This window comes from Acanthaster planci, linkage group LG03, assembly GCF_054643075.1.
Source record: "Acanthaster planci isolate LZ-2023a linkage group LG03, COTS_SCS, whole genome shotgun sequence".
Classification (NCBI taxonomy): Eukaryota; Metazoa; Echinodermata; class Asteroidea; order Valvatida; family Acanthasteridae; genus Acanthaster; species Acanthaster planci.
The window spans coordinates 16,420,358-16,440,326 of record NC_141779.1 but is presented as its reverse complement, the minus strand read 5'-3'; the positions used below and the strand labels follow the sequence as shown (position 1 = coordinate 16,440,326).

At 42.5% G+C, this 19,969-nt stretch overlaps 2 protein-coding genes across 6 annotated transcripts in view; one reads left to right on the top strand and one right to left on the bottom strand.

Annotated features, from left to right (window-relative positions):
• Nucleotides 1-1,347, top strand: part of LOC110991044 (uncharacterized) — an 11,499-nt gene extending 10,152 nt beyond the window's left edge. For all 3 annotated transcript variants that reach the window (XM_022256141.2, XM_022256140.2, XM_022256142.2), the window contains one exon: nucleotides 48-1,347. In XM_022256141.2, coding sequence (XP_022111833.2) covers nucleotides 48-349 — 302 coding nt within the window. In that variant the 3' untranslated portion in view covers nucleotides 350-1,347. The remainder of the gene's footprint in view (nucleotides 1-47) is intronic.
• yeats2 (YEATS domain containing 2) lies at nucleotides 1,224-19,969 on the bottom strand. Of its 3 annotated transcripts, none has more exons than XM_022256139.2 (16): nucleotides 19,864-19,969; nucleotides 16,850-16,971; nucleotides 16,198-16,295; nucleotides 15,419-15,520; nucleotides 14,882-15,190; nucleotides 14,113-14,231; nucleotides 13,758-13,919; nucleotides 13,242-13,353; nucleotides 12,722-12,766; nucleotides 9,658-12,583; nucleotides 9,304-9,522; nucleotides 8,707-8,826; nucleotides 6,169-6,407; nucleotides 4,986-5,060; nucleotides 4,682-4,755; nucleotides 1,224-4,025 (listed from the first exon to the last, which is right to left on the bottom strand). In XM_022256139.2, exons 2-16 carry the CDS (start codon nucleotides 16,953-16,955, stop codon nucleotides 3,893-3,895), a joined length of 4,839 nt encoding a protein of 1,612 aa, XP_022111831.2. In that variant the 5' UTR covers nucleotides 16,956-16,971; nucleotides 19,864-19,969; the 3' UTR covers nucleotides 1,224-3,892. The 3 variants fall into 3 exon arrangements, with proteins under 3 accessions (XP_022111831.2, XP_086990651.1, XP_086990652.1); XM_087134525.1 differs by lacking the exon at nucleotides 19,864-19,969 and adding an exon at nucleotides 18,486-18,576; XM_087134526.1 differs by lacking the exon at nucleotides 19,864-19,969 and having other exon boundaries at nucleotides 16,198-16,291; nucleotides 16,850-16,953.

The following is a 19,969-nucleotide window of genomic DNA, read 5'->3' as shown; positions in this document are numbered from 1 at the left end:
TGTACGTATTTCCTTTATCTTTTGTTTTTCCCTACACACCATTCCAGACAATCGTGTAGTTGGCTATGGTGTCATTCGTCCTCTTCAGAGGGCTTCCAGTCACCGCATCGGCCCGTTGCTGGCAGAAAACACTGCCCTGGCTCAGGTCCTTCTCCTCTCCTTGCTGAGCAGCGTGCCTCAGCAGACCCTGTATCTGGACTCGCCCTTGGACAATCCCTCCTTCACCAGGCTCCTGGAGACTGACCTGAAGATGGAGCAGGTGCAGGAGAGAGCCCGCATGTACACCAGGGGCAATCCATATGTCAATGTCAGGAAAGTATTTGGCATGCTCAGTAAAGACATTGGCTGACAAGGAAAAAGCCCCTGAATATTTGGAGGGTACCTGCATCGGCTGTGATACCTTGAGGTCAAGGATATCAAACATGAACAGTAAGGAGACAGAATGCATCAGTAAATATTTGAGCAAAAGTAATCAGCAGTCATAGAGCGATATATAAATTACTAGCGCACAAACTCGCGGTACAAAGCGACAGACACTTGCTGGGTGCATTCATGTTTGTACCCAACCATGGAAAACTTGAAATTTGGAACAGCTTTTGTATGGCTACTTGCATATCTACATTTGGGTTTTAAAATGTGAAAACGAAGCGGGAACACCAAAGGACTAAATGCGCAATCAGTGAGGGATTTGTTTTAAACAATGTACATGCCTGTGAATACGCGCTGCAGATGAAGTTTCTGAGGCCGTATAATGTGTCATCCTAATGTAAAAATGCATTATTTTACATTATTCAGCAAAAAGCATTCATGCCATCTTACTTCATTGTGTTCTACAAACACATGCATGAATTCAAAATGCCTGCACCCAGAAGAGTTAGGACTCCAGTAAGTTAATGTGCTTTATGACAGCAGTACAGGAAGCTTTAAGGGCACTAACATAATGTACCCCTCTATTTGTCTGAAAGTTTTACATTAATTTCATTTTAGCATAAACTTTGATCTCAAAGATTTATGACATGTTAAGTTACATGCATTGAGTATGACTCCAAATTTGATGTGCTTGTCATAGGAGTTGTTGCAAAGTGCCTTAGCGTTTCATGAAATTAGCCCCAGTGAAATTGGGAAGATCAGAAGTGGTTTGGGTTGGGATAACAGTCTAGAGTTCATCATTTGACCAAGTTTGATTGGCTGGTCCTAAACTGGCAATTGTTTACAAAGAGAGGTTCCATTGATAATGATGTATGCAATTTATTGTACTGCATTAACAATGATACAATTGAGATGTAGAGTAACTCTGTACATTTGAAACTGCTGTTAAATTCAAAGCAGCAATTCAGAAAAACAAAATTGCCAAATACATGTACATGTATTCATTTCATCAAACACTGCCAAATGATTATTGAAATCTGTTAAACCCATTTAAATCCATTGAGGAAGTCGCTTCACCAATTACAATCCAACCTAGCAAATCATAGTTTCAAGTTAAGCCTAGGTAAGATTTCTCTAAAAACACCCCTGAGTTGCATTGTGCCAACAATACTTCGGGATTTCAGAGGAACAAACAAGTCCCATATCCCCCTTTTTTCCATCATCTTCAACCTCCAATTACCATTAGATTAATAAAGAAAGCGTCAGTCTGAGCACTTTAAATTTATATGCATTTTGGCATGCCAATACTTCAGTAACCATAAATTGACAAAATTGACATAAATCTGCCTTTACCACACAGTAATTAAATATGTCTTGCAATATTTAAATTCAGTGTCGATATAAAGAGATAACCCCCCTTAAGTATTTAAATGCTAAAATGTAGTAGCTGTAACAACACAGTACACGCTACTTGCACCCAAGGTGTTACCTTATGCCCGGAAACGTTCACTTAATCTTGGTTGGAAGACCTTAGTGGTTTGATGTTTCAGCACACGAAGTCACTGAACAAGGTACCCTGTACATCCAAGTCAAGACTGCCAAGCATGATGCACTGCTAAAGAAGTCTTGGAACCAAGACTAACCTTGACAACGCTTTTTGTCTGTTTTGAATGCAAGCACATGGGAAACATTTCTCTTTCCTAGCAAAATGTGTCAAAATCCTACATACATAACTTGTCGGACATCATTTTTTTCTCCAGAGCTTTAAGCCGCAGACGCCTACAATCATACATGTTGAGTACGAGTAACGATGTGGCGATACTGATTTTTTTTTTCATGGTTGATAATTTTCCCAACATCACTAATATGGCAATAAAATAAAAAACACTGTGCCACATTAAAAAATTCCCGAGACTGTGAAAATACCTAAATGCATTTACAATATGGCTTGGAAAAGATGCAAAACCAGCAATATTGTGCGCACATTACTGTACACACTCTGTAGATAGCAAGGTAGGTACGCATGAATGAAAGCATATGTAGACATGTCCATGTACACAGCAAAGCTGGAGTCTGGGCATGTTACACCACTCAGGAAAATCACCGGCTCCCATGTTGTTTCTGTCAAAAGCTGGACTATGGACAAAGATAATGGTACCAGTGACATTTTATTTTACTTTGCATATGATCCTTGTCGGGCTCAGTTAACTGCTTGGCATTAACCCTAACCCCCAAGGGTGTATGTAAAATCGTACTAAAATTGGAGGATTTGGGAGTGTTAGGGTTAATGTTTTTTGAATCTTTGTGTAATTAGAGCACCACACTTTTCACAATTTGCATAATTGTTGCAGGTTGGTTTTGCTCAGTTCATGGAAATCAGTGCAGTTTTCAGGGAAAACAAAAAGGATCATTGATATTTTTTTCCCCGAAAAGTAGGTTGAGAAAAAAATTACCAATATAAATACGATATCGGCAATGTTTCTTCAGGGTTAAACATCATGCCTCAATGAAGGTCCTTACATACGTGGCCAGATACTGCAGTTTGGCTGACAATACAAGTACCTGCACACCATTTTATACAGGTGTTGCTGGTGTGATGGCTTCTCTAACACTAGCCCACAACCATTACTCCACTTTCAAAAAGTATTCCTCACACATCCATCACAACCAATGTCCTATATCCACAGTCACCGGACATCCTAGGTCATTGCAACACACTCACCATGTTTAATGAGTGCCACAAAATGCTCCATACAATGTACTTGGATGTGTTCTTTTGTCAGGGAAGTTTGCTGAAGAGGAAGTGCTCTTCAACTTATCTCAAATTAATACACATGATACATAAGTCCAGTCATCTTTAACCCTAACCCTGCCTAAGACAGCACAGTGCTCAGGTGAAAAGGTCTGATGCACATTGATGCATTTGGCTATCGACAGCAGCCGCACAAACTGGCCATGTTGAGAGGACGGGAGCTAGTCCCACTGACCAAGGCCACTGTTGGATCTTGTGGTGACCGGCAACCACAGACTCCCAGGCTGTTTGACCTTGCGGGGAATTGACCCAATGGATCTTGCCACAATGGTCAGGCAAGCCACTTGTCAAACCGTCGACTCAATGCTACAAGGTCCTCATTGCAGTCATGATATTTGTCAAAAATAGGCTTAGGGCCTTCTGAAGAAAAGAAAAGAACTTTATTGGTGAAACAGACTGCATTCCAGACGATTTTATTTTCAAAATATTTTTTCCCCAATATATGTATATTCAAATTTCATTCAATCTTCTCAACCAATTTCTTTTTTTTAAGCAATAAATTCCAATAAGGACATTATAGCAGTTAGGGTTACAGTGTGTTTGGCAGTTGAACAATCAGGTCTCTCATGAATGCATAATCTTTGGTTGGGGTGTTGTACAACAAATATTGGCCGAACTTTCTGCTTCATGGACTATGCTGTTTTTTCCTTGCCTTCGCCTCAACTGATGATCACCTTGGGAGATAAGTTTTACTGTGTTGCCATCTGTGGTCTAAGATGGGCTTTCTTGGTTGTCCTCGGTTGCCATGGCAAGGACCCCCAGGTGCTTGTTGCTAAGGAAGTCAAACGATTCAATGCTGTCAATAGCCTGGAGGACGTGAGTGGGAAGGATCTCCTTCGGAAGTCTGGATGCAAAAGGTGCACAGAGTTGACAAATGGACAAGAAAAAATTGCTGAATATTTCTGGCCAACAATACATCTCAAGGGAAAATTTGCCCTGCCCCCAATGTCTCACAGTGCATCCGAAATAAACACCTTTATATAATTGTCACTGCATAGCAAAATATCAGTTGTTATAATGCCCTTGAAGCCTTTAAACTCAGGATGGGACACTGAGCGTGATACACTACGAGCATTTTTTGGGCACACTGTGATTACGCTGTCATGCACTTGTTCTCTGAATATATAATCTGATATTCAGCTGGGAATCAAATGACTTCTCCCATCCCACAAGAAACAGTAAATGGTTGTTGAAGTATGATTTGAATGTGAAGTGAGGTTTACTGTGCGATCCTTGTTGGATGGCAAAGTAAGAGCATGAAGCCATATGAACAAGGAGGTAATTATACACTCTATAGCTGCATCCGAATCTCTTGTCTAGAGCTCAGTCTAGGTCTTCGCTCCATTGGAAATGTGTGGAGACGCGTAGACAATAGACCCAGCCGTAGCTCTGGAAGTCCGTTTCTGACACAGCCTATGTTAGGTTCGAAGACATCAAAAGCCACTCCAGACACAACATTGTGAATTACAAATCTAAGTGGAGTTTGCTCTTTGGACATACCTGTTATCTGTACGTTTGTTATAGGCCTTGGCTAAGGATTCTCGGACAAGAGTGCCCAAGAACTGTGAAACAGCCTGGAACACAGACAAGATAAGGAGTGAAAAAAAAAAGGCAAATACATGCATTAAACAAGTAAAATCTATCATCAGACTGTATCATAAAAAAGGTCTTCTTTGATGTCATAAGACTCCATCGACTGGACTGGTCTAGGTGAATGTAAGCTGCATGGGAAAAATGTGGTTTCACTGAAAATTATTCCTTCTAACAAAAATTTACAAGTAATCTGAGGGAAGACTCAACTTACACAGAACACGACCTCCTCCACAACAGGTGAGAAGGTGTCTGGAGCAAGTTGAGTTGGCTTAAAGGAGATTCCAATCTAAGGAATTAAGACACAGGAAGCAAAGATATATGTTTTCACATTATTGTGTCTGCCAATGAAACTTGTGATTTCTAAGAAAACGACAGAATGTTTGGCAGAAAGCAATGTGGAATGTTCAGGGGATTCAGTCAGCAGGAACATTCTGAATAATGTGGAATAAACTTCCAGAATTTCTTTTTTTCTTTCTTTCTCACATAACCCAGAAAAGTGCAAAAAACAATTTGAATTTCACTGATCATGACAGACATAATAATGCATTGCCACAAAATATCCCAATTCAGTCATGACCAGACAAAAATGGCAGACTGCAAAGGATTGTGGGAGAAAAGAAAGCATCTGCAAAGGACCTATATGCATGCATTAGTCAAATTACAGCAATACTCAAAGCTGACCACCAATCCATTTTGTGTAACTAACATAAATAATGTAATGCCATACAAACTGTCCATGTTTGCAGTAAGTTTGCTAATTTTCCCAAAGAATGTTAGAAAATATACATGATAAATGTGACCCGCTGTGCGAAAAAGGGTTTTAAGGGACACTGTGCTTTTTCACACTAAGGGCTTTTTTTATGTGGACAGGCTGATTTTTTACTAACCAAACTAATGCTATGGGTATCAAGAGGCTTTCTTCTTGGCTGATTTCTTTTTCCACTACCTATGTTTAAAGGGCTTTATCTCTGAAAGCAATTCTCTCAATGTGTATATGATTATGCAAAAATCAATATATTTCCGGATTGCAAAATGCCACAGGGTTCAAACCTACACCAAATTAAAGCTTATAGTGTAACCAATTCAAATGTGTATATTTTGAAAAATAAGTCCCATAATACCCATTTTTTCAAAGCTGGTCACAAACATACATACACAAACAAATAAAAAACACTCGATGTAAAAAAAAAACCTCCTTAACCCCTTTGCTACGGAGGACTGCTACTACCGCACCGTTGGTGAGGATTAGTGCATACCACACATACAGTCTATTCACCATGCAGCTGCTGGTTCAATGGGGCCTGCTGCTGGACAAAGCCCTCCATTCAGGGCATACCACAGCCCAGCAGTTGCGGGGCAAAATAATCCCGCCGTGAAGGGTTTAATACATGTACCTCTTGGGCAATTCCTTGAGTCATCTTGGCTCCATCACTGAGCGGCAGATAACACCGTATCCTATCAGCGCCGTCAGCTATTTCTTTCTTGATCTGCTTGCGATGTCCAGGGTTCCACATCCTGATGATATCCACCTCTGTTTCGCTGTCTGAGAAACTCTGGTCCACAGCTGCCTGTTGTATCCCTAGGCTGTTGGTCATCTCGTCTGGACTTGTGTAGGATACTGGTTTTAAAAGCCCTGAAAAAAAATGGTTAAAAAGCCACATCCAGGCTCAATTTCTTCAGAATGGCAGTTATCTGCAAGGAAGAGATACCTCTGTTTATTTATTAAAAGTTTTTATTCATTAAACGTTTGGCAAAATCTTCCACACAAGTTGCAATGCTGCTGACATACATATGGTCCATAAATTTATGCTCTTTAAAGTGTAGCTGAAATGCAATTAAAAAGATTTTGTTTCCAACCCTCCAAAATCCACCTGTGTGTCCCAGTTATCCTCATTTTCATTTTGTGTCTATTTTAAAGGGTAGTTTGCTGCTTTTTTGTTTGTTTTCATTGAGCATTTCCATGTTCATGAGCAAAAACTGTGATGGCATCCTATGAGAACCTGAATATATTGCATTGGTTTAAACATAGAAAAAAAAGGAGCTTTTCCTTTATATAACGGTGCTTGTCCGCTCAGTGCTTGTCCGAGAGCTTGCGAAAAAAGTCAAGCACTGATTATACAGTGTTTATTAATATATACGTTGGGTAAGGGCAAAACCCGTTATATAAATTAACATCTCCCCAACGCAAAAAAAAAAAAAAGGAACTTTTCCTTGTTGATTCATTGTTGTGTAAGTATAAAACAATGAGCAAACATGCAACCCTTTCTCAGATATGTTTTCAGTGAGTAAATTCTGGGTTCACAATCTGAACAGAGAAAACCTAGGCACTGAATCATGTCTTCTCTCGTGATGACATCACAGTAACAGTGCCTTCAGTTGTCCAGGAAAGGATGGGCGGTTTTTAATGTTCTAAAAACGTCACTTTCAAGTGCATCTAACTTAAATGGGATGTCAAATAATTTTCATATACTGAAGATAAGTACAGTTGAACCTTGTGCATGCCAAACAATGCATGTAGCCATTGTTTGTAGCCACAACGAACACAGGGCAAGGGTTTCCCTCGTTAGGCTCTGTTTTCTCCGAATGACACAATCTACATTCAGAATTTGCATCTTGGCCCTTTTTTAGCTTGTTATAGTTGAGTTCTGAAGATAAATGACACTGCGTTCGATTTGCATGCTTCCATATCAGGTTGTCTCCATGCTCCATGATCGGTGGCCGAAGCTGTTCAGGAATGCAGTTTGTTGCTGTGAAAATTCTTAAAACATGAGCTCGAGTTGTGTGGACCAGCAAATAGGGTAGGTTAAAAAGTGTACACCTGTGTATGTACCCGGTATATATGTATGCCGCACCATGTTACAACATGGACATTTACAACATCGCTAGTGCCTCGCTCTGGTCTCCCACCATTTTGAACATTTTATTTTGATAACAGCATTCATATTTTTTATTGCATGGCATGCTTAATACATTAGTGCAGTGATACATGATTGTTGGCTTTATCGCTCAAGGTGCCTACGTGGACCACGAGCATGCAGCATTAGCCCGGCAATGGTCGGGCGGAAAAAGCACTTCACGTGATCGTGAAAAAAAATATGAGTAGTGACATAGGAACAAAGGTACAAAAGTGGAAGAACACATACAGGGAAGAAAATGAGAAATCTCTCCCAAAGTTTTATCATCTCAAACTTAACAGCAACTGCATATTGTCAAAAAGTTCCGTCATCGGAAGAATCACTGGTTCCCAGCGCACCCATGTCCTTTGCACCATTTTTGGCAATAGGAACCAGTATTATCAGTGATGTGAGAGACAAACACGGACTGGTTTCCCTTTTGGTTGTGCATGTGCAGATACGATACATGTATAATTGAAGCACTTGCACGTGCAAGCACGCTACCGCTTGGATGTCTGCACGTCCTTAAAAGAGAACTCAAAAACAATGAAGTTTGACCAACCATGGATCAACTTTTTCTTTTCAGAGAATAATACATTTAAATCAAATTATGCATATGGAATATCATTTAACTAAAGCACATTTTGGTACTTTTTAGCATGGCTTTGATTTGAAAATACAAGCCATGCTTGAAAATTCTGCCTGTATTTTTTCAAAACTGGCCATGCTATCACGGCCTGAATAGGACTCTAGCTAATTCCCTGATACAAGGTACCTGTTATAACAATGTAATCTGCAAGACCTCTTGTTAATGAGGTTTGACTGTATAAAAATGGAGCAAAAATCGTGTCCGAGTAATTCACTGCTGCTACAGTTTATGGCTGGAAAAATATCAAACTGACATGTGGTGATAATGTAAATGGTAATTTTTGTGAAGTTGTTTCAACATTTCCTTGGCACAAATTCAGCAGAAACTAAATAAAAAATTGACCGAATGTGCACCAATTCCTTCTCCGAGGCAATCTCTTTTTTTCTTACCGGCAGATGATAGCCAATCATTCCTGCAGTCATGCCCATCAACCACCACTTGAACTGTCTTCCCCTTCTTGCTCAAGTCCCCACATATGTTGCACCAGGAGTCTTCAACGTTGTGGGCACCTATGAAGTAAACAGGATGGATAGATTGGTTAACTTGTAAATTGAAAAAAAAAGGAAAAACCAGTGTTGTGTTCAACTCGATCAGAAATCCCTTCAAGTCCCTGCCCATCACAAGTCCATCACAAGTCATTCTGTCTTAACCAATTCACAGGCTATTCAAACGAACTGTGACAAAAACATCCTTTTGTCACTATTATCCCTGTTACTTCAGACTGGTCTTGTGAACAGACTTGCGAAAGGACTTGGGATTGACTCTACTCCGACACTGACTTTAATCCATTTTGGAAGCCTAATATGACCTCCATTCAGACTGAATGTAACTCCCACGAAACTTTTTCCTTGGGTCATAAAGCTTCTGGAGAAACTAGCCCTTTAGCAGTCTGTGAATGAACTACTGAGACCACTCTGAAACCTATTCACAATTTAGACTCTTTCCATCTTGGAGCCATAAATCTTATACCCTATCTCTCCCCTTACCAGGCTCTGGTGGAGTATATCCCCGCTGTCTGCACCACACCATCACTTCCTTTGTTGTCCACATTCTCTCAAATCGCAGCCTCTCAGATTTCTCCCGTGCTTCGCTTGCAATCCGCCTGACCATGACGGCACGGTGCCATTCTGCGGCCCGCCGTTTGGCCCCAGACCACGAATGGTACTGCTCCACAAATTTTGCTGCAAATGGGTGCTCGCTTGGAACTGCGGATCATTAAACAATATTACACATAAAGAATTCATCAAGTTTTGTTGAAATTGAAGCAAATTGAGACAAAAAATAAACAGTGACTGGAAGACAAATAGAGTTTACATGTACATTACAGATATATTCCTTACTCCTATCTTTGTTGATCAAAGGCGTTTTTTTCACTGCAGCTGTAATCAACTCCTCCATTGTCCGCAGGCCGTAGACACCCACTGGGCCCTCTGCACAGCTCATTGTCAGCTCATTGATCATGACCGACACCTCTGACTCATCCTCTTTCTCCTCGACTTCCATTTTCACTTGAAAGTCACCTGTGGTTGCGGTAGCGTTGGCAGAAGTGGGATTCACAATGTGCTGCATGGTAGATGTTGGTGGGTAGTCCTTCTGAGGGCTGGTGACTGGCTCCTGCTTGATGATAATTCTTGAGAGAGACTGGGCCAGAGCAGGTTGAGCTGCCTTTGTTGGTACACATTTTGCAGAGTGGGCCACATGGGCTTCACCTACACCTGCAGATATACTTGCTCTTGCGGCCTCGACAATTTCAGAGGTAATTGCATGCTGGGGTAAAGCTTCCTTGGTCTTGTCTTTAACAAGTGCAATTTCCTTCTGGCTAGTCTCAGTTGATACACTTTGAGTTTCATTCTGCTCTTTAGCTCCTGAGCTGCTGCTTGAGTCATTTTCTCCTTCAGCTCCGTGACCAGTGACAGCTCGTGATCCTTCTGTCTTTGTTACCCCAGCATCAGATGTCGCAGCTGCCGATGTATGTTGTACTGCTGGGACTTCTGCATCCTGTCCCTTGCCATCCCCTGAAACTTGTGCTGTCACAACAGCTTTGGGCCCTGCAGCTATTGAACTAGCAGAGCTTGCAGCTATTGTGCGTGCTGGAATTACACTTGTTGCAGGTGCAGACAGTCTGACCTGGAGTTGACCTGGAGCGACAATCTTTGAACCCTGACCCTGAATGATAAATTTTGAGGTCTGACCCCCTGCAACTAGTGGCTGTCGAATAGCTGTCACTGTCTGCAGGGGTTTTCCTGTGACCTTGGGAACAGAGGGCTGAGCGTGTAAGACCAGTGTTTGCCCCTGGTGAAGAGATTTTGGTGCTGGACTCTGAATGATGTTGACAGAGCTGCCAGGTTTCAGAGACAACTGTCCCTGCTGTGGAATAGGGACTGCCCCAGGTGGGAGCTGTGCTGCCAGAGTTATGTTCTGCTTTAGAGCTAAACCTCCCTGAACAATGGGAAGTCTTGTAAGGGTCTGTCCTGAACTGATCTTACCACCTGCAGGTGTGCGTTGCACAAAAACAACACCACCAGATGGAGTTTTTGCCAGCTGGCCCTTCTGTTCTGGAAGAATAGATATTCCAGCTGTCTGAGGGGGACTCTGAATCCCCGAAACCTTGGCCACTGTAGTCCCAGTGGTCCTTTGGATTTGTATAACTCCTCCAGATGGGATGCCTGTTATTTTGGGGCCAGTGCCCTTTCCAGGAGCAGTAACTGCTCTCGTCATGGCCAATGTTGTCTGGGACTTTGGCTGACCTGAAGCCGACGTTGACCGAACTGGGGATGGTACCTGCTGAATCTGTACAATACTACCGGGGGGCAGAGGAGGCACAATGGACCCTGCAGGTAGAATCAGAACATTGCTCGGGGATAAGAATGGCGATTTGGATGAAGCAGTGGCTACCTTGGAAGCACCTACTTTCCCTGCGGGGCTGGATGCCTTCCCTGCACCTAGTTTCCCGCTGGTCAGTGCCTGCTGACTAGAGGCTTGCTGGAACACCTGCTGTGGGATGAGAATGACCTTCCCTTGCAGATTGGGGTCTGTGGAGTTGGCTGTGATGTAGTACTGAGTCCCCGGCGGTGGAGTTGGTATCCCTGAGGCAGTGGCTGGGGGTGAATGTTTAGGGGATTCTGCCGATGTCTTGGTCGGGATGACTGTGATACTTCCAGAGGAGGGGATCCTCTTGACCACAGGGATGCCAGCACTGGTGGTTGACAGAGAGGTACTCATCACTGGCTTGTTCAGCTGTGAACTTGTCGGCTGGACCACAATCCCTCCTGCCTGAGAGCTTGTACCAAGTGCACTGCCGTCTACCGGCTCAGAAGGTTTCTGGGACTCGGTGCTTGCTAAGATGCCCTGCACATTCTGAAGTCTAGTGGGTGCTGTGGTCTGAAGAACTGTAGGGCCTCTAGCACCTGCTTGTTGTGCTTGGGATATGATTGCTGGGGCAATCACTGATACATTTGTTGTTGCCTCTGTCTTGCCCTCAATAATGTCTTGTGTGTGAGAGGTGACCTCTTGGATGACCTTTCCTTCTTGTATACGGACATCCAAGGTACCTTTCCCTGTAAAAGCAGCATCGGCAACATTTATAACACCTGAATGGGTTGGAGAGACGTTGGCTGATGATGGGAGGCTGGAAGAGGGAGAACCGACAATTGAACCACTCCTGTCATCTGTTGGGGATACAACTTTGGCTGGGGATGGCATGGGTACTGGTGCCTTCTGGGGTAAGACACCCAGAGAGGTTGGGGCTATTACGGCGCTCTTTGTTATGGGACCGAGGGGTGGCATGACACGCACGAACTGTCCGCCCTGGCGTTGCTGAATGGCGATCTGGCCTGTGGAGGCAGTGCCCATGGTAGGGGCTTGGGAAGAAGGCTGGATACCTGACGGACCGATGATGCCGCTGAATGACTGACCCTGGTCAGCAGACACTGTGACCTCACCGGAGAGTTGATCCACTTGTGGTTCCACCTTCTGAATGACCTCACTCTTTTGACCATTGACTCGAGCTGGACTTGCCTCAAGGGGCTCTGATCTTTTTGTGGCAGTCACAGGACCCATTCCTTGTTCCCCTGGTATTTGACTGGTAGATTCTTTGATTCTTGGAGAAGCCATCTTCCATCTTGCCTCATCCCATGATGTCCCTGGACTGCTGCCTGGCTTGATGCCCTCTTGGTAGTTGACCTTTGTGATGGTTGGGGTCATTGGTCTGGATAAGGGCTGACCGTGGTCATCAAACAGGTAACGATCCAGTTCAACATCAACAATCTAAACATACAAAGAAGAAAGTGAGCTTACTTATTCATCCCTTTTAAGCATTTGCAAACTAAACAAAAACACACGAAAAAAGTATGGTTTCCAAACTTCAGATACCAAACCAACGCAGCAAATTTGGCCAATACGTACCGTCTCAGCTCCAAGTGTCTGCAGTCCAGTGTAAGTTCTGTCCAGCTGTGAATCAAACAAGAGACAAAAAGTTTGCAGAAGAAACATACGAAAAATGTCAAAAAAGCTACAGCTCCCTTCTATTACCGGAATAGTAATAGAAATTTACTAACAAAAAAGGAAATACGGCTGCCCCTCAGGGTGAAATTATAGCCTGTTTTAGCTTCAATGCACTGAATTGTATACAGTAAAAAAGCAAACAAAGAAAGCTCCCAAGACATTGTTTTCTGCATAAATATGTCAGAAAGTCACTCGGGATTGACCAGGAACTACATAATTCTTGTGTGTAATACCAATATGGTTTAAAAGTCAAGAGAAAGTCTCACTTTTATGTGACACTGTCGTCACAAGAACTGCTTTTTCTACAGCTCAAAGATCATAATCAAGATGTCTGTTGAGTTCTTTTTTGGAAGCAGGGAATTATCAGATTGTCAATGCATTAGTTCTGACAGACAGTGGTATCTCTGGCTATTTCCAATACCTTGAGAGGGTGAATAATATCCACTTTCTTGTTCCTGGGGTCCAGGAAGTGGAGCTGGACGCGGATGGGAAACTCCCCCCACCCTCGCCTGGTCAGATGAAAAGGGGGCTCCCTGAAAAAAAGACGGCAGGTGAAACTTCTTATTCGTAGCACATCTTTAAGGATTTGAAACACTGAAACATAGTGCTGGAAAAATATAGGATTGTGTGCTTGTGATTATCCTCCTGTGCTTACAACACTAACATTGAAATTGTATCTTCACCCTTTTGAAGGGAGAATCTTAATTCAAAGAGGTGCACATGCACACAAACCAATATTTCTTGCGTAACTGACAAATGCACGAACAGCAATCCTTAGTGCAGATTTTCTGTGACAGTTGGCTAAGATTCTGTGCTTAATAGGTAGTACAACGAAATCAGTCCCAGTCTAGTCTGAAGGGAAGTCAATACCAGTACAAGATGAGGCTTGACCTGTGACTACATCACAGTCAGCCAAACAAATAGTACAAGTACTTACCTAACCTCAACCAGGTCATTGGGTCTGTAGCTAGGGTGGAGGAAGAACCAGATGCGTTTGACGAAATGATCAATTTTGGGCTCTTCCGGTGGCCCCCTCACATACACCATCCATTTATGGGTGGATGGGTCACTGTCCTCACGATTTTCTGGAGGGATGTACCTGACAAGTAAAGCAATGCACTTCTTTGAGTATAACAGCTGCTTTCAAGGAAGGGACAAAGTTCCCATCCCTCACTTAATTCATCCCTTGTATACAGAACAGCAGTGTGATCTTGAACGAGGAGACAATCATTAAAAGGTGAACACAAGAATTGTTTGTGACAACAGACTGACAAGGAGACCACTTCACTTACTTTGAGACATTTCCAACAATGATCCTCTTCTTGACATGGAATCTGGAGCCATCATCAAAGTCCACTTGTGGAACCAGAGGCTTGGGTGTCAGAAGAGGGGGACCTACTCCAAAGGTATCCTGAAAAAAGAATAAGACTCCATTATTCTCTTTGAATGGATGAACCAAACAAACAAGGTCTGTTGCACTTTTTACCAAGGATGGAGCTCCAGCTTATCGTCGGATCGTCGTGAGGGAAAGACTACGCAAGGTTGTTCAACACGAGAGCAATTGCGATCAACCATGAAATTGAGCGGCCACCAAGGTCTCCTGACCTCACCTCCTGGAGATTTCTTTTTGTGGGGACTTCTTAAGAACCAAGTTTACAAGTCGCCACCCCAAGATATCAACTATGTAAAATTTTGTTACGGACACGCTGGTCTTTCTTCTTTTTTATAGGTATGAAAATTGCTGCGGTGAATCTGGTGTAAGACCAGTTCTGATATGGTTGATTGAACTGCTTCATGCTCAGTCATCTGTGACAGTAAATTGGATTTCTTGGTGTCATAAGAAAGAGGACATCATTAGTTTATAAACGGTGGTTGCCAATTTCCAAATATTAGCCACCTCCAAGAAATGAAGAAATTAGTTCTGGTTTCCTGTTTTTTACAAACACACTGTATATTTCAACCCATGCTTGCCGAACATTTCATACAGACTTACTTCATTAAATTTAAAGAGTGTGTCAAACAAACAGAGAGCTACAGCCATGTGTAATGGAGTTAACATACAGGCCCAGAGTTGCGTGGTCCTTTGGCCCCGCCCCCTCCATTAGGCTCCTCCTCCACTTCGGCAAGCTCCACCCTGCTCAGCTGCTCTGACTCTGGCGACGACCGCTCGCTCTGCTGGCTGGACCAGTGCCCACTGCTTGGAGTGCTGGGAATGTCAGCCATGGCTGACAGGTTCGGGGTGCCAGTAGAGGCAATGTTGTCTGCAGAAGCCAGGTCTGGGGTTTCAGAGGGGGACGGCATTTTGGGTTTGTTCTTGAGGGCGCGTTGGATGGCCGGGTGGGCCAGATTAGCTTTGGTGGATCTAGTTTTCTGCATAAGAAAGAGTTGTTTCCAAGAAGGCAAATGCAAAACACAATGGACAGTCAGTGGATAACTCATCAGACTATCGTAAAATTTCATCCATGTCACATGATCCCAATTTATTATTAGACTACAGTATTGAATAACAAATTTTTCAGCTGAGATGGTCTGTCCACAAAAGGTCTACTGCAACGCTATAAAATTTCATGAAGTGAAGATTATCTCCAAGATGCCTACCTCCCCTTTTGCAGACGAATGGCCAAGTCCAATATTTCCATAGTAGTTTGCCACGATACACGCTCGCAACTTATCTAGCATGGCTCTTGCCTGATGAATTCTCTGGAGGGGGGAGGAGACGGAAATTTACGCATAATTGACAGAAAAACAGAGTACAAAAGAAATTGCTTTTTGTGACGGCACTATAAGTTTGGGGTAAGGTGGTATTGATGTTTCTAACCAGGCATCATGTGAACGTCTAGGTACATTGTGTACTAGTATGTCGTAATTTTCGGAATTTAAGCTGCCTGGTGTATAAGCCGTAGCACACAGAATTCGGCAACTGAAAATTTAAAGTCAGCGTATAAGCCACACCGGCGTATGAACTGCAGGGCAGTGCTGACAATCCAACCATGAAAGTGCTGCGGGTTGAAGCACCAGTACATGGATGTAAGAAAAGTGCTAACGAGTGTCACCATAAAAAAGTGAATTGTAAGTCCTCATATTTAATCATTTTTGGGGGGCTGGATGATTGTCCTGCGTGGGCCGTGCAGCAGCTCTTGCCCTTTATCCCAAGCAGTCAGAAAAAGTTGTGGTGTCCGGGACGTACGATAAAATCTTGATAATCTTGAAAATTACAGTACATGTATATAATTTCAATTATCAACCAGGAACATTTAATATGAAAAATTTACATGTACATTTCAAGGAAATGTCAAAGAATTTGAAAAGGGCAATAGAATGAACTTTTGGTCCGTCTTTCTGATGCCTTATCTGACCACTGCATATACATTGTGTACCTCGTCAATCAGTTCGACTTCCTTCTCTTTATGCTTCATCTCAATAGCAAACTGACGCTTGATGATACCTTCCATCTTCTTAACTGTGATGTCCCTGGCTGGTAGAAAAGACAGAATTACAGTTGCAGTCATGAAACTGGCAATATGGAACAACAAAGTGATATGGCAAATGGGCACATTTTTTCGAATGCACATTGACAATGTGATGTTACTCATGCTCTTATGGATGGATTTTTCACTATAATTCACATGCACATACAATACCTACCCATCTTCTGTAAAATGTATACTTCAATGCTGACATACATAGCGGTACATGTACAGGTAGGTGTCAATATTTAAGTCAGCTAGTATGATTCTGTAGCTTTCCTGTGAGTATTTCATCTGTGAATTATTACCCCTTGATATGTTACTAATTCCTAATCTTTGCCACTGTTTGCCAGACTTGGCAAAGTAAGGACAATGGACACAAGTTCTGCAATGGAGGTGCACGCAGTTTGGGTAAAAGGTTAACCAGCAGTCAGCGGGGTAATTTCATCTAGCTTTTTCAACATTCCCAGCAAACTTGAGCAATATTTAGTCCTCCACATGATGCGTCCTAACCCTAGGCCCAATTTAGTTACGTTAGAATGAAAAAAAAAAACCTTGATACCATCTTTCTCAAAGAGTCGTTGCCTTTTGCTGGTAGTCATAGCAGATACCATCTCATAGTCTGGATCTTGGTCTAGGATCATCTCCCCTTTACGTTTGGTACCCATGATGAATCTGAGCAGCCTGACAAACACAGGAATTTGTAAGATTTAAGTAAGCAAAAACATACAATTTTGATTTACAACGTAAACTGTTCACAGGCTGAAAATTGTGGGTGTGGATAGGCCTTCACAGAGTTAAGGGGAGAGTTTTTATCAAGCAAGTAAGATCGAGTTGTGGGGACAAAAGTTCTTTGTTCCCAACAAATCCAAATGCTCAAAAGAAAACATACTGAATATTACAACATGCAGGGACAATAAATCTCTCCACGACACAATTTGATTGGGAAAGACAGCTGATCATCAGTCATGACATTCTCGACGGTATTTCACTGATTTCATCCTTAGTTATACATTACAATCAACTGTCTTGGTGATTTTATTTCATTTGTCTTAAAAGTACATTTCACTTTTTGGAATAATTTTAACCCTCCTTTTGCTGCAGTTACACATACTTGATTTGTCCCAGTAACACAGACACATACTGTACATGCATAGTAAGACCTGTGCAGGTGGTGAACCTGAGACCAGAAGCCAGTGCACTGCTCTGTATGCAGTGGTATTTGAATACAACTATTTTCACTGGGTCCAGCAGAATTCGTAACGAGCGTAGACTGTACTGTAAAAATATGGATGACTACTTGAAATCCCTTTACAAGACATTTACAGCTCTGCTGATAGCAATGAGTAGGGCAGAGCAGTGATCATGTGTGTATACATGTACATGTAACACACTGATCTTAAATGTATGTATGTTGAGGGGTTGATATGCGAGTGTGTGTATACACTTATATGACGCATAATGAAGAATGAATACAAGCAGCATGCTGTTTGAAAAATTTACCGGTAAGGACGCAATGTACAATGGTACTAGATGCACAACTCTCATTCTCATCACATCAAGCTCATGACCGATTCGTCAGACTGAGTCTCACAGTCGGACATCCGGGAACTTCAGTACATTGTTGAATAGCACGAAGGATAAATTTGCTCCTTTGCCGTGTTCCAAAAGTCCATAGTGAGGTTGCGCCGACCGCGAGGATAAGTGATAATTATACAGGTATGAAGGACACGAATGACCTCAACTCTTTTAAGCAAAATTTCCAGGCCTCAAATTACCTAGGTGAACATGTACCCGGATACATGCATGGATAGACACTGAAAGAGGTAGGAAAAAGAAAACCTTTTTTCCCCAATTATAACCTTTAAACAATCGGTGACAAGGCCATCTTTCAAAATTAACATGAAAAAATGGAACACTTTTCCCATTTATGGCTAAAAAAATGTTCCAAACATGGGCTCTTTTTTGCCAATTTTAGAAATGCTCATTATATATTCATGATATGCTGATGACCCCTAAACGTCACAGGGGAGATACACGTACGGTGTAAACAGTGTGTATATTTCGCACAAGTCTCGTTGTAGAGGCTAGCTCCAAATGTAATGTTTTTGCGCGGTTCTTGTATACTGTGTTGATTGTTCCATCCATCAAGTTTAAGTGCATGATTTGTTGTGTTTTTGTCATAAAATAAAACATACCCTGGTCTTGTGCAGTTTGTAGTTTTGGGCAGGAATCTGGAACACTGAGACTTGGTGTTTACGTTTCCGTGCAAAACCGTGTTGAATCGATCATTCCTGGACAGCGCATAAAGGGTAAATTATAAACCTTCCCGGTTGTCGCAAATGGAATATACTGTGCCAAGGATTTTTAAGAACTGCTTCGATATCCAGTGTCTGCAAAAGCACTCCGAACTGAGAAAAGCAAAGCATAAGCCTCGCCGACTGCTTGTGTTGTATTGCATCTGCCGGTATGGTGTATGTACCATGCCGTGCTGCTGGACCACTGCCTGGTGTTTGGGACTGCCACAGCAATATGCCCCGTAACACTGCCGGGCTGCTTGCCGTCGTCCTCATTCATCGTTGAGTAAATGGTTACTTTCATAGGAACTGAATTAACTCATTTTCACAAGAAGAATCCTGTATGTGTTTATCTCTTTTCCTTTGACACATTGAACATCATAGGCTTGGCAATAAACAAGCTTGCGTGCTGGTCTAAGTTCTAAGGCTTAAGCTACATTACAAGGTACATGTAGCCCATGATTCAGCCCAAGATTCCAAATATTCCAAGATTCCGGTCTGGGTACTGACTCCTACGCTGACTGCCTTATAGGAATAGTCTGTTCCCATACTGCACACGAACACGAGCGCACTCTCCACCTTCAATGTCTCGTACTCCATCATTTCGGAACAAATCTCACTATTATGAGTAAGATTTTAGGTTTATACAACTTAGAGATTAACACTTTGCATTATCTGCATATCATCAAAACTCATTTTGATGCATTCCTGGGCCACACGAAGTCAGCTTACAAGTATCTTTATGCATGCTTCATGCATGTCTGTTGTGCCTTTCTCCCCGTGATGTCATCAACCCAACATAAACATAAAATTTGACCTTGCAAGTTTCCAAATCTGCCCAGTCGTTTGTGGAAAGAAATCGCCTCTTATTTCTCTCGCGTTGATTTCAACAGGAGATCAGGAGATAAATCCATTGTATTACTGGTTTTTAGGTGGCTAATCTACCTCCAAAACCCTAGAAGTCGAAATATTGAAGCCTTTTCAGTACCACTATGTTGGTTTTATTAAGCGTCGGGAGGCATGGCAGGAGGTTCAACGATTTACGTGCACGTCTCAATCATGAAAATGCTTTACCTTTCTTAGGCCGGGACTTAGGCCGCGCCGCAGCGCAGCAAACATAACGTCCGTACACACGTACACTGTACATGTGATGAGTTACAAATTATTGTAGACAGGCTAGGCCTGGGTAACTAAAACACAAAGTGAAGAGGCTGAGCTGGCAGCCTTCTGGAATCTGGTACTACTTCAGCAGCATGAAAAATCTACATTTTCTACTTACCAATATCTTGAATTGATTCTAATTTCGCCCTAACCTGCTTACTGCGTGGATAGGTAGGTTAGGTTCTATCCCGCGTGCCTAGTTTCCTTTCTGGACGTGACACTGC